Source organism: Anguilla anguilla, chromosome 19 (genome assembly GCF_013347855.1).
Source record: "Anguilla anguilla isolate fAngAng1 chromosome 19, fAngAng1.pri, whole genome shotgun sequence".
NCBI classification, from domain to species: Eukaryota; Metazoa; Chordata; class Actinopteri; order Anguilliformes; family Anguillidae; genus Anguilla; species Anguilla anguilla.
In genome coordinates, this window is record NC_049219.1 from 3,232,166 (window position 1) to 3,244,403 (window position 12,238).

The following is a 12,238-nucleotide window of genomic DNA, read 5'->3' on the forward strand; positions in this document are numbered from 1 at the left end:
AAGCAACCCGGAACCAAGAGAGTGCCTGTCCAAGGAGGCCTGCAAGATTTTCAAGTCTATCCAGAGGGATGATGTGATCAACTGTGTCAAATATTGCACTTAAGTCTGAAAGCACAGGGACAGAGATGCAGCCATGGTCGGAAGCGAGGAATAGGTCATTGAGTACTTTGACCAGGGCTGTTTCAGTGCTGTGAGAGGGTCCAAAGCCAGATTGAAAAACTTCCAATAGGCCTATATGATTGGAGTGCAAAAATGAACCAAGTTGTTTTGAAATGGCCCTTTCTAGTATTTTAGAAAGAAAGGGAGGTTCGAGATAAGCCTGTAGTTAGACAGGTCATTCACATCCAAGTTTGGCTTCTTAAGAAGGGGTTTGATGGCTGCAAGTTTAAGAGTCTGTGGTATGTGTCCAGACGCTAAAGACACATTGACAATACGTAACATTGGTGTTCCAATCACTGGTAATAGCTCCTTGAAAAGCTTCGTAGGGATAGGGTCTAGAAGACAAGTAGAAGATTTTTAGGAATTAACTATGGCATTAAACTCCATGAGATCTATTGGAGCAAAAGAGTTCAGATAGGCCACCTGTCTTTCTGAAGATTCTTCTGAAGATTCTGCATCCATGCGTTGAGCGGATGGAAGGGCAGACCCTATATGGGGGGTAGTAGGAGAACTTTGAATCTTGTCCCTGATTTTTATAATTTTGTCATCAAAGAAATTCATCAACTTGATTTTTGGTCAGTCTGGCAACAGTGTTAAACAGGTGCCTAGGATTGTTTCTATTTTCTTCTATTAAAGTAGATAAGTATGAGGAACGTGCTGTGGAGAGGGCATGTTTATAAGTTAGTAGACTGTCTTTCCAGTCCTGGAGGAATACCTGCAATTTAGTAGAACGCCATTTGTGCTCAAGTTGGCGTGAAGCTTGTTTGAGAGCACGAGTATGGTCATTGTACCTGGGTGCTAATTTCTTATAGCGGACTTTCCTCTTCTTAAGAGGTGCAATAGTATCCAGGGTTCTGGAAAGTATGTAATTTATGTTGTCTGTCAGCTGATCAATTGAGCTAATGCTTGCATTTTTGTATGCGTTTGGGTGGGAGCCAAGAAAATCCCCACAGTGCACAAATGAGCCTGGGAGCTCATTAATAAAAACATTTGCAGTACTGAAGCTTACAGCTAAGGTAGAATGAAGGATCTGGTGACACATGACAGACTTGTGAAAGTTGGAAAGTAATTAAATAATGATCTGATAGCACAGGGTTTTTAGGCATAACTGCTATATTTTCTATTTCTGCATCATAAGTTAAGACCAAAATCAAGAGTATGGTTATGAGAATGTGTGGACTGATGTATATGTTGATCGAAGCCAATAGATTCAGTGATAGACAAGAGTGCTGATCTGAGAGGATCACCTTCACTATCCATGTGAATATTGAAGTCCCCTACAATTACTACTTTATCTGAATTAACAACCAGGCTGGAAAGGAAATCAGCAAACTCAAGTAAAAAGCCACTGTATGGCCCTGGTGGCCTGTATGCAATTGAAAGGATAAAACTGACTGCTTTTTTGTCTGGATGTGCAAAACTGAGAACAAGCACTTCAAAAAAGTTACATTTGAAGCCAGATTTCAAAGTATCAAAAAGATTAGAATGATATACAGCAGCAACACCACCGCCATGACTCGTCAGATGGGGAACGTGAGTATAGCTGTAGCCAGGAGGGGTGGATTCATTTAAGGCAATATACAGTTTTAAGCCAAGTTTCAGTTACACATAAGATTTCAACTTGGTGATCAGTAATAATTCATTATTAGTAGAATAACAAGGCCCGATTTTTTGGCAGATTAGTCATACAAACACCCCTATGGTCTTTATTGAACTAACATTTGTCCTTAACTTTGACTTGGGCAAGTAAACACAAGTGTTACACTTATTCTTATCTAACTCAGTTTGGTGAAGTAGTTCGAACTGTGCTTGTGTAGAACAAAGAATCCCTCCTTTTAAATGTCAGTCAGTGCCTGCTCAGTCTGTACCCCTCTTACATTGTTCAAGAAGATGAGCTATTTTTTCAACATTATGATTAATGTAATGCTGGGTTTGGTTTTGGAGAGGCAAGTGTGGTTATGAATGAAATGTTTGTGTTACTGTATTGTGAGATTAGGTCAGGCAGTAAATGCACCATGTTACAAGGCCAGTAGTGCCACCCTGGTCTCTGCTTTATTCTGGTGTAGGCTGACCCAGAATCCAATAGTGCCTGTAGACAGAGTGAAAACAGGAAGGTAGAGGAATTGTAGGGTATAATGGGTGTCAGGGTGAGGTCTTCTCAGGGGACTGTTAAAGTGCCTGTTTTTGAGGTAATTCTGTGGCTTATCTCAGGCTAAAGTCTGGCCTGTACAAGGTTCTGAAGTTTCCTAAAGCCTGGAAAAAGTTAAATGGTGTCTCCTTGGACAGCACCATCAAATGTGTCACTATTCCAACAAAAGGAACTCGAAGGGATCATTAACAGTTCCTACATAGCTTTGGTTTCACTACCTGGTTATATGTAACACCAGCAGAACAGATGGACTGCACTACTTGGTTATATATAACCTCAGCAAAACAGACAGACTGCACTACAGTACCTGGTTATGTGTGAACAGATCACTTTTTGCATTCTTGTTTCTAAAGTGAATCTGGCTTTTGTATTGTGCTGGCTGTGTGTTGGCTTGCAATGCTGTGAGTAGTTAGTCACAGTTACCAGCAAAAGTAAAGAAGCAGAGCCTAACTCACTATCCACTCTGAGAGATTTTATTTCTGAGTTATTTCTTGCATCTTTACTTTTGGTTGTATCTGTGCCAAATGCCAGAAGAAAGGGGGCCATTTGGGTAAGAATTTCATCTGTAGGACTGTCAGAGTTCTGTCCAACAGGACGTCTAATTATCAGGCCTAAGGTGCTGCAGTTGGAGATTGTAGCAAAGTCATTTTCCTCAGAGCATCAGTAACTTTAAATCCTCAATATAACTCTTCATCACTCAATGTGATTACTGTTACATTGCACATCAGATTTTACAGTATACAATAATATATCAACTCTCTTTTGCAGACTGAACAGCTGTGACCTCACAGAGAAGTCCTGTGAAATTGTGGCCTCTGCTCTCCAGTCATCAAACTCACCCCTGAGAGATCTGGACCTCAGCAACAATAACCTGGGAGATTCAGGAGTGAAGCTGCTCTGTGCTGGACTGATGAGTCCAAACTGTAAACTACAGAGACTGGACCTCGGCTACAATAACCTGGGAGATTCAGGAGTGAAGCTGCTCTGTGCTGGACTGATGAGCCCAAAGTGTAAACTACAGAGACTGGGGTGAGTAGTGCTGTGTACTGTGTGACCTTAACTAAATAGAATTAGTGATTGTGGTTTTGTGCAGTGAAATATATGAAGTGCTTTCTCTCTGTTTACTTCCATGTCCACCAGAATTCTTTCTTTGTCCACATTGTTCTCATCCCTCTCTTCTAACTGCTTTAGCACAACAATGAAAAGCAGGATAAACCCTCATGAGTCTTAGGGTTGCCAGGTGTGTGGTTCTTGACCAGAATGTACGTTTTCAGTAGAGTCTGTAGTATCAGGTCACAGGTGATGACTGAATGCTGAATGCATGATTGACAGTGTAAAATATTGATCACTTCAGTACAGTAATATGTTTCATGTCGATCATAACATAACAAAAATGACATAACATAACATAATGATGAGAATAGGCCATTCAGCCCGACATGCTCACCGTTTTACTACCTACCACTAGTACTAGGTTTACCTACAAACTAGATAGTATCCAGCATCGTATCAAGCCCGGTCTTGACAACCCCCAGAGTTTCTGCCTCTACTACATGACATGCACCAAGCTATTCTACACAGTGACTACTCTTTGTGTGAAAAAATACTTCCTAACGTCGGTGTCGAATTTACCTTTTGCTAATTTCCTTTTATGCCCCCTCGTCATACTAACAGAGCTGAACCTGAAGAATCTCTTGTAGTTCACTTTGTTGATCCCCTTTTAAAAGACTCAATCAAATAACCCTGAGTCTCCTTTTACTAAGCTTGAAGAAGTTAAGCAAGTTTTTCGTCAAAACCTTTATCTTTCATACCAGGAACCAGTTTGGTTTCCCTTCTTTCAACCTTTTCCAGATCCTCTATATCTTTCTTGTAGTACAGTCCCCAGAACTGCACACAATTCTGTAAGTGTGGTCTGGCAAAGATATTGTATAAAATAAGTATAACTTCCTTGGATTTACAGGGCTCCAGACTAACTTTTTACATTGGATGCACTGGTGTGCCTAACTTTTTCATTTAGGTGCACCAGCACATAATTTAGCTGCACCCAAAATTTTTCACCGCGCCTTTTGGCGCCGTAATAATACATTTTAAGTGTTACCTTTTTTCTCAGTTCCCTTACACATTGGTCATTTCTTAACACATTATGTAAATGATTGTAAACAGGAATAAAGGTGCAGATAAATGTTTTTTCTTTATTTAAATGACAGCACAAACAAGAAATGGCAATAACCTCAATTGTTTAAAAAAATAAACTTAAAAAGTGCTGATGTTTAAAGTGCTTGACAAACTCAAATAAATAAATCAAACTCAAATAACTCAAATAAAAGTGTGCGCTGCTCCCGGAGGAGTACAGGGCGCGGTTTCACACATACACACTAGTGATGCGCGGATCGGCTCTGACGTCATCCGAATCCGCATGTACGCATAAATCATCCACCCGCCACCCACCCGAACAAATTATTTTATCTGATTTAGAGACCCGCACCCGATCACACATTACCGCTATTTTTCATTATTTCGCAGCTGTTGCATATGACATACCCAGCACCTGACTCGTCATTCACTAAATTGCTCCTACACATAACTTTTCTGCCCTTCCTTTTTTTAATTCTCCTTTTTAAATTTTCTCTCGGATCTTTTTTGCCTCCATTGCTGCTTAAGACAAATGGACGCCGCAATTGGCGCAACGAGAGTCTAGTCTGCTAATTTGCGCCTGACGAAAAATAAAGCTTAAAATATGTTCACATTTTAGAGAATGTAATTCATATTTTCCTCATTAATGACGTATTATTTCACCCACCCACAACCCATCCACTATTAATCAGAATGTTAATTTTTATGACTCGGCCCACCCGATCCGCAGATTAACCGTGGTGCCCGCGGATATAACTGCCATCCGCACATCACGAATACACACATGCCTTATTTTTTTCCCCACCCGCAATCAGCGAAGAAGAATATCAGGGTCAGAGCCAATCAGGCGATTTGTGGTCGTGTGCATGTGCAGGAGTCTAGTGACAGTGATGTGCACTTGGCAGACAAACTAGGTGTTCCAGCAGAAGGTGTTCCTGAGCTGTATGCTTTTGCAACTCATCTCAATTTGGGTCAGCTAGAACAGTTCACCCGAGAAGACTTGCGAGAAGCGCAGCTAGAGGACAGTGTTCTCAGAGTAGTTAGAGAGGCTGTGAACACAGGTCAGTGGCCGGCAAACTAGAGCTGCTGCGGTTACTGCATTACCGTGGTAACGCAATCACGTCACATCCACCGCAGAGTAAACCTGATCACCGCTTCACCGCTGGGTTTTGTTTTTTCCCGTTTATTTTAGGCCAATTGTTTATGTTCCAATTTTACTTGTAAAAGTTGTGATCTGAAATAAATACAAAGCAATTTTTAAAATAATTATAATTGTGTAGCCTATTTTCTTCACGCCATGTGTTCGAAAGTTTCCACTCATAGTTGCGCAGTTAACGAGAAAGTGTCACCCAGAACGTGCTTTGCAACTGTTGGCTACGGAAAGTTTTCGCTTCAAATTAGGCTAAAAACATGGATCTTGTAGCGAAACCCAACGTTACTTCTCCTGTTTGGGAACATTTTGGCTTTGAGTCTGATGAACATGGAAAGCCAAAGAATTTGGATGAGGCAGTGTGCCGCATTTGCAGCAAGAAAATCAACGTCATGCGAGGAAACAGGACAAATCTAGAATCGCATCTTAGGACCACTCATCGTCCGTTATACAATGCAATGAAAGGCACCCCATCTACCTCGGGAGGTACCGGCTCGGCACTACGTCAGTTAGGAGTCTCAGAGGCATTTGCCAGAGTGACTAAATACAACCGGGACAGCAACAAGTGGCGAGCACTTACAACAGCTGTAACAAAGTGTTTGGTTGTGTAGATGGTGCCCTTCCGGACTGTAGGAAAGCCATCATTCCGAGCTATGCTTCAGTCCCTCGACAAGCAGTATAAACTGCCGGGCAGAACCTATTTGTCGGAAACAGCCATTCCAGAAATGTACTTGAAAGTAAACAATGAAATCGTAGCCCGGAGGTTTAAATTATTATTTTTTATGGCGGTTACTGCAACGGTTTGAATGGCTTCGCTAATTTTTGCGGTAAGGAAATAAATCAATACCGCGGCAGCTCTAACTTATACCCCACTCTCTTTCTCATGCTGACCTTGTAATGAAGATGAGTTGTACTCCTTCATCATTACACACCTGTGTGTGCTACAGGGTTGTGGCATTTCTGAAGATGTTGAGCATAAAATCAGATATTATTACTGTTGGTAAAATCAACTATTGGTCGATAAGGTATGTGTGTACATCTTAGGGAAGAGTGTCAATCTGATCAACATGCAAACTACTGTTTAGGTGCAATGTTACATCACTTAGTTTTGTCACTCTTCTGTGGTTCCAATCCAAAGCTAAAGTCTGGATTTCAGAACATTTAAATTCTACAGCAGTTGGCTTTACTTATCTTGCTAGGCAGAGGTTGCACAGGGTCATTATATAGCACGAACATAAGGAGACTCCTCACTGCTATATAGAGCACAGGGTCATTATATAGCAGGAACACCAGGAGACTCCTCACTGCTAAATAGAGCACTGGGTCATTATATAGCAGGAACACATGGAGACTCCTCACTGCTATATAGAGCACAGGGTCATTATATAGCAGGAACACAAGGAGAATCCACTACTGTGCTATATAGAGCACAGGGTCATTATATAGCAGGAACACAAGGATAATCCACTACTGTGCTATATAGAGCACAGGCTCATTATATAGCAGGAACACAAGGATACTCCTCAGTGCTATATAGAGCACTGGGTCATTTGTGCACCTTTAGCTGCTCCAAACAAAACTGGCACCAACCCACCATACTGTCCATAGCGAAGCTCCCAAACACAATCTAAAAGCACCCTCCCCTAGGCCTGGAAGCTAGGTCACTTATAGAGCCCATGGTTAGGTAATGGGCCACAGCTGATGTGATTGCAATGAACCACAGCTGCAGCTATACCCGTCTGTAGGGCCGGTGCTGCCCCCTGGTGGACAGCACCCAATTCCCTTCCTGGCATCACATGTTAAACAGGCAATAGCTTTGAGGATATTCTGTGGGGCACTCAGAACAACACCAATTAATGCATTACTAATGAGATGGGAGAAATACCAACGAGGCATAGATGGATAAAACTTGCTTTGCATAACTGGATTAAGTTTAAATGATCTAGTGTAGATCACCCTGCTAAGAATCCTGTTGAGATCTCATGGGAAGTGGACATGCAAAGGATTCATTGTTAATTAATTGTGCTGCAACATGAAGAACAGACAAACCAACTAATAATAAATAACTCTCCAGTGCTTCCTCAGGCAGTATGTGAGAAGGGCATCCAATTGATCTGGCGTAATCTGAATTATGGAGTGAAACATTCAGGCGTAGAGCCACTTCCTCCAAATGGCTGAACACTACAGGGTCAATCTCTGTGATGCAGCTACCTGGAACAAACTGTCAAAGCATCCACACAAAAGAGCACATAATGATGACTAGCGTTTTCAGCTAGGTCAGCCAGACTCAAGCCTCTGGCTATCTCTTGCCTGTATAGGAAACAACAGTTTTCCTATTTGGCTCAATTCTGAAAATATAACTAGAACTAGATTAATCATTTTTAATACAAACCATTCACACCTATATCCTAATTATGATTTAATACCATAATGGAATTTCTGGGACGTGCCATTCAGAAACTGACATGGCGAGCTAACCTAAGTTTTAATACCTTTAAAGGTTCACACAAAGTAAGGTAACTCAATACAGTTTGATGTTTTAGGATACAAACACTGTTTCTAATCTATCTATTGATTAGATTTAAATGTTTTTCATAGCCTATTGCCAACTGGTGAAAACTTATCACGATAATGTACATTTGTAGTGTAGTCAGGTTATCCACTAGGTGGAGCCCTAGGCATTTCGAAACAGGATATACCAACCAATGTAAGACGTCAGTGAGGTAGTGGGGTAGCTTGTTCAGGAGATTGAGTGCAGCCGTGCTGTATGTATGCCACAGTTCTTTAAGCTCCAAAGTAAAGTTTATCATAAACTCTTCTATGTGGTCCTGTTCTATTCCCTTCTGAAGTTATCCCAGCATTATTCTGCAGTTCCCGTTGAATGTCTTCCCTTTTCAGTCCTGTTATGTTCCCTTGCTCTGTGAGTCTGCGTGCATGTCTTAATCCTGCAGGTGGAGCTGATTGCTCTATCAAAAATATGCAATCTGTTAGTCACGAAAAGACTGTTTACGATTACATACATTTGGATCCTTTGATATGCACACACATTAGAGCACCCAAAAAATACTTATGGTAAAACAATGTGCTTACATATCACCAAAACAAACTTTTATTTGGCAATTTCTCCCAAAATGTTTATCAAAATCCCTTACCTTTCGTTGGAGAGAAAGCAAGGGTCATTCTGAGTGTTTATCCTGAAATACGTCACTCAAGCTGCACCACCTAACCAAAAAAAATAAAATCTGTGTTACTTTTTTCCCCGCTCTGCCCTACTAATGTAAATGTGGTAAAAAGCAACCGGTGTTGAAGCAAGGCATGTACAGTGAATCTACGTACTCTAGTATCGATCAACCAATTTAAATATTGTGACACTATGACATTTTCATTGACAGCCCCCTCATTAACATATGGATGAAAAAATACAGAAATAAATACAGAAATATATTGTGGCACCGCACTGGGCGTGACGGTGCAGGCGGGGCGGCACAGAAATACACAGACCGGAGGTTTGGGGAAAAATAGCCCAACAGGCATTTTTATTTACCAAAAATTATATACAAAAAAACCAAAACCAAACTCAACAACTAAAGTCTCTTGTCAGAATTAACTTAAAGTAAAGCAACCAAAATTAGGAGTAACGGCGTCCGGAAGACCGCTGAGGGGATCCCTCTTCAAAGCAGGAAGAGGGATGTGGTCCTGCGTCTCCACCGGATTCTGCAAAGTAGGGGAAAAGTTATCAACAGTTTTCAACAGCTCTCCTGCAGCCCAAAACCCCCTCTCCTCAAGGGAGACAAAAGGCCTCCTTTTAAGCTCCCAGCCATCTCCCTGGAGTGGCAGCAGCTGTGTTGCCTCATTGATTGCAGGTATGTTGACTGCAAAGGAGGGAGTTGAGGAATGTCCAGTTTGCCGCTCTCCAGGGTCCTGTGGCTGGGCTTCATAGTGGGGCGCTGTCCTCGGTCCTGAAGAGCTGGCCTGGTGGCAGGTTTTAGCTGATGCCTATAAGGTTGGGAGGAGCACTGTGGGGGCATGCCCCGATCCATGCCACAATATATATATACAGGCATAAATTAATCAAAACATAAATAAGGATATAAGTATATACAGAAATAAATGAATCAAGCAATAAATAAATATGGAAATGAACATCCACAGAAATGAATGAATCAAGAAATAAATATGTAAATAAATGCAAATACCCATTTGTCAGATTTTGTCTATTAATTTATTTGTACATTCATTAATTTTTACATTTTCTTGCTTTTGTATTTATTTATTTATTTATACATTAATTCATTTATTGAGTCATTCATTTATTTATTATTTTTACATTTTTGGTCCTCCATATTACCTGTAGTACCAGTCAATGGCAATAATCAGTTATGGTGTTTCTCTGCAGCCAGCAGATGGCGCTGCAGTGTATTTCATTTGCCGCCTTGGTTACATTATTAGATGAAGATTGAATGTTTTTAAAATATAAAGATGTTTGTAGACTGAAGGTGAGGTAAAGTACACCATAGTGATCATACTACTGCAGTTTCTTGTGTTAGCAAATGAAATATGTTTGCAATCATGTTGTTTGCCATGTGATATCATCGCAACATGGAACAGTTTTGTTAATGAAATCCTTGCAGGAAGCCCCCAACCTTGAGTTGAATTGGCTCCTTATTTTTAGTTATTTTTTGTTAATTGAGCCAAGTGATAACCTTTTTTTTATGAATTAGTCAGAATACTTTATGAACGTAATTAATATAAACTCTTCCTTTTTTTGTGTGTACTGTGTACATCCCAGGAATGCAGGTACTGTACAAATAGGAAATTCCACATTTATCTGCTGCCAAGGTGCACAGTGTGACAATTAGCAGTGAATTTCAATTGTGTGTGTGTGTTTGTGTATACCTATGTGTGTTATATGTGTGGTGTGTGTATGTGTGTGTGTCTGTGTGTGTGTGTGTGTATGTGTGTGTGTCTGTGTGTGTGTGTGTATGTGTGTTGTGTGTGTGTGTGTGGTTGTATGTGTGTGTGTCTGTGTGTGTGTGTGTCTGTGTGGTGTGTGTGTGTGTGTGTGTGTGTGGTCTCTTCACAGGCTGGGTTGGTGTAGTCTCACAGATGGCTGCTGTGATGTTCTGGCCTCAGTCCTGCACTCTCCTCACTCAGAGCTGAGAGATCTGGAGCTCAGAGACAATGAGCTGCAGGATTCAGGAGTGAGAGCGCTCTCTGCTGGACTGGAGAACCCACATTGTAAACTGCAGAGACTGGGGTGAGTACAAACACAAACCCCTTCAATCAAAAAGGGTTCCAATGTGACACAATACATCACTAATGTTAATAATGACAAAATATGGCACTGATATTACTAATGTTTTTAATGTTAAAATAGACAAGAGAGTTATTTTTCTTCACAGAAATAAAGCAACATTTTCCTGTTCTTCCTCTTGGTAGAAACCCATTTTAAATCTGACATGAGTTGGAAAAAACATATTTTTGAGAAGCGTCAAATCGTTTCTATTCATACATTATTCAAAATTATGAAAATTAATTGAATCTGTTCAAATTTAGTTTAACTGGTAATTTTCTTAAATAGTCATGATTAATTCAAGAGCCCTGTTATTTTATATTGAGCTGTAGAAGGTGTGTAACACACTGCTATGTGTTTGACACACACAGCCCTGTTAGTTTATATTAATTTGTGTAAGGTGTGTAACACACTGCTATGCGTTTGACACACACAGCCCTGTTAGTTTATATTAGTGTGTGTAAGGTGTGTAACACACTGCTATGCGTTTGACACACATAGCCCTGTTAGTTTATATTAATGTGTGTAAGGTGTTGTGGCAAACACGCCTGCCACAGGCCACCGAAGTGGCTTTCCTAGGGGCCCTCCAGCACAGAGACACAGGGAGATGATGTTCCAACAGTCCAGATTTATTGACGAGGGTTTGGCAAGATGGTACAGCCAAATGAGCAGATGTAAAACCCTGTCATGACAGAGAGGCTCTCTCGTGTGAGTGGGGATGGCAGATTTAACCTGTGCGCACTGATTACCTCACTACGCACAGGTGCAGCCACTCCTGCTCCTGGGTCCAATTAGCCTGGCCAATTCTCTCATTCTTAACCAATCATCCAATTGGCCAGGTCTAATTAGCTTGACCCAGGGCAGGTGTGGCTGCTTAAACCAGCCATCCCCACACCACAGGTGTATAACACACTGATATGTGTTTTGATACACACAACACTGTTAGTTTATATTAATGTGCTGTAAAGTAGCACACTGCTGTGTGTTTGACACACACAGCCCTGTTAGTTTATATTAATGTGCTGTAAGGTGTGTAACACACTGCTATGTGTTTGATACACACAGCCCTATTAGTTTATATTAATGTGTGTAAGGTATGTAACACACAGCTCTGTGTTTGACACACACACAGCCCTGTTCGTTTATATTAATGCATGTAACGTATGTGTGTCGTCTCTGCAGGCTGTCAGGCTGTAGAGTCACACAGAGAGGCTGTGATTCTCTGGCTTCAGCTCTGTGTTCAAACCCCTCACACCTGAGAGAGCTGGACCTGAGATACAATCACCCAGGAGACTCAGGAGTGAGAGCGCTGTCTGCTGCTAAACTGGACACACTCACACTGCTGTAAGTAAAG

The 12,238-nt window shown here is 41.1% G+C and overlaps 1 protein-coding gene across 1 annotated transcript in view; it reads left to right on the forward strand.

The window, feature by feature from the left end:
• LOC118218916 (NLR family CARD domain-containing protein 3-like) overlaps nucleotides 1-12,202 on the forward strand; it is a gene marked incomplete at its 3' end in the record, with an annotated part of 32,921 nt that extends 20,719 nt beyond the window's left edge. Inside the window, exons 6-7 of the mRNA XM_035401673.1 lie at nucleotides 3,077-3,243; nucleotides 12,060-12,202. Of these exons, the coding sequence (XP_035257564.1) occupies nucleotides 3,077-3,243; nucleotides 12,060-12,202 (310 nt within the window). The remainder of the gene's footprint in view (nucleotides 1-3,076; nucleotides 3,244-12,059) is intronic.
• Between the last annotated feature and the right edge of the window lie 36 nt (nucleotides 12,203-12,238).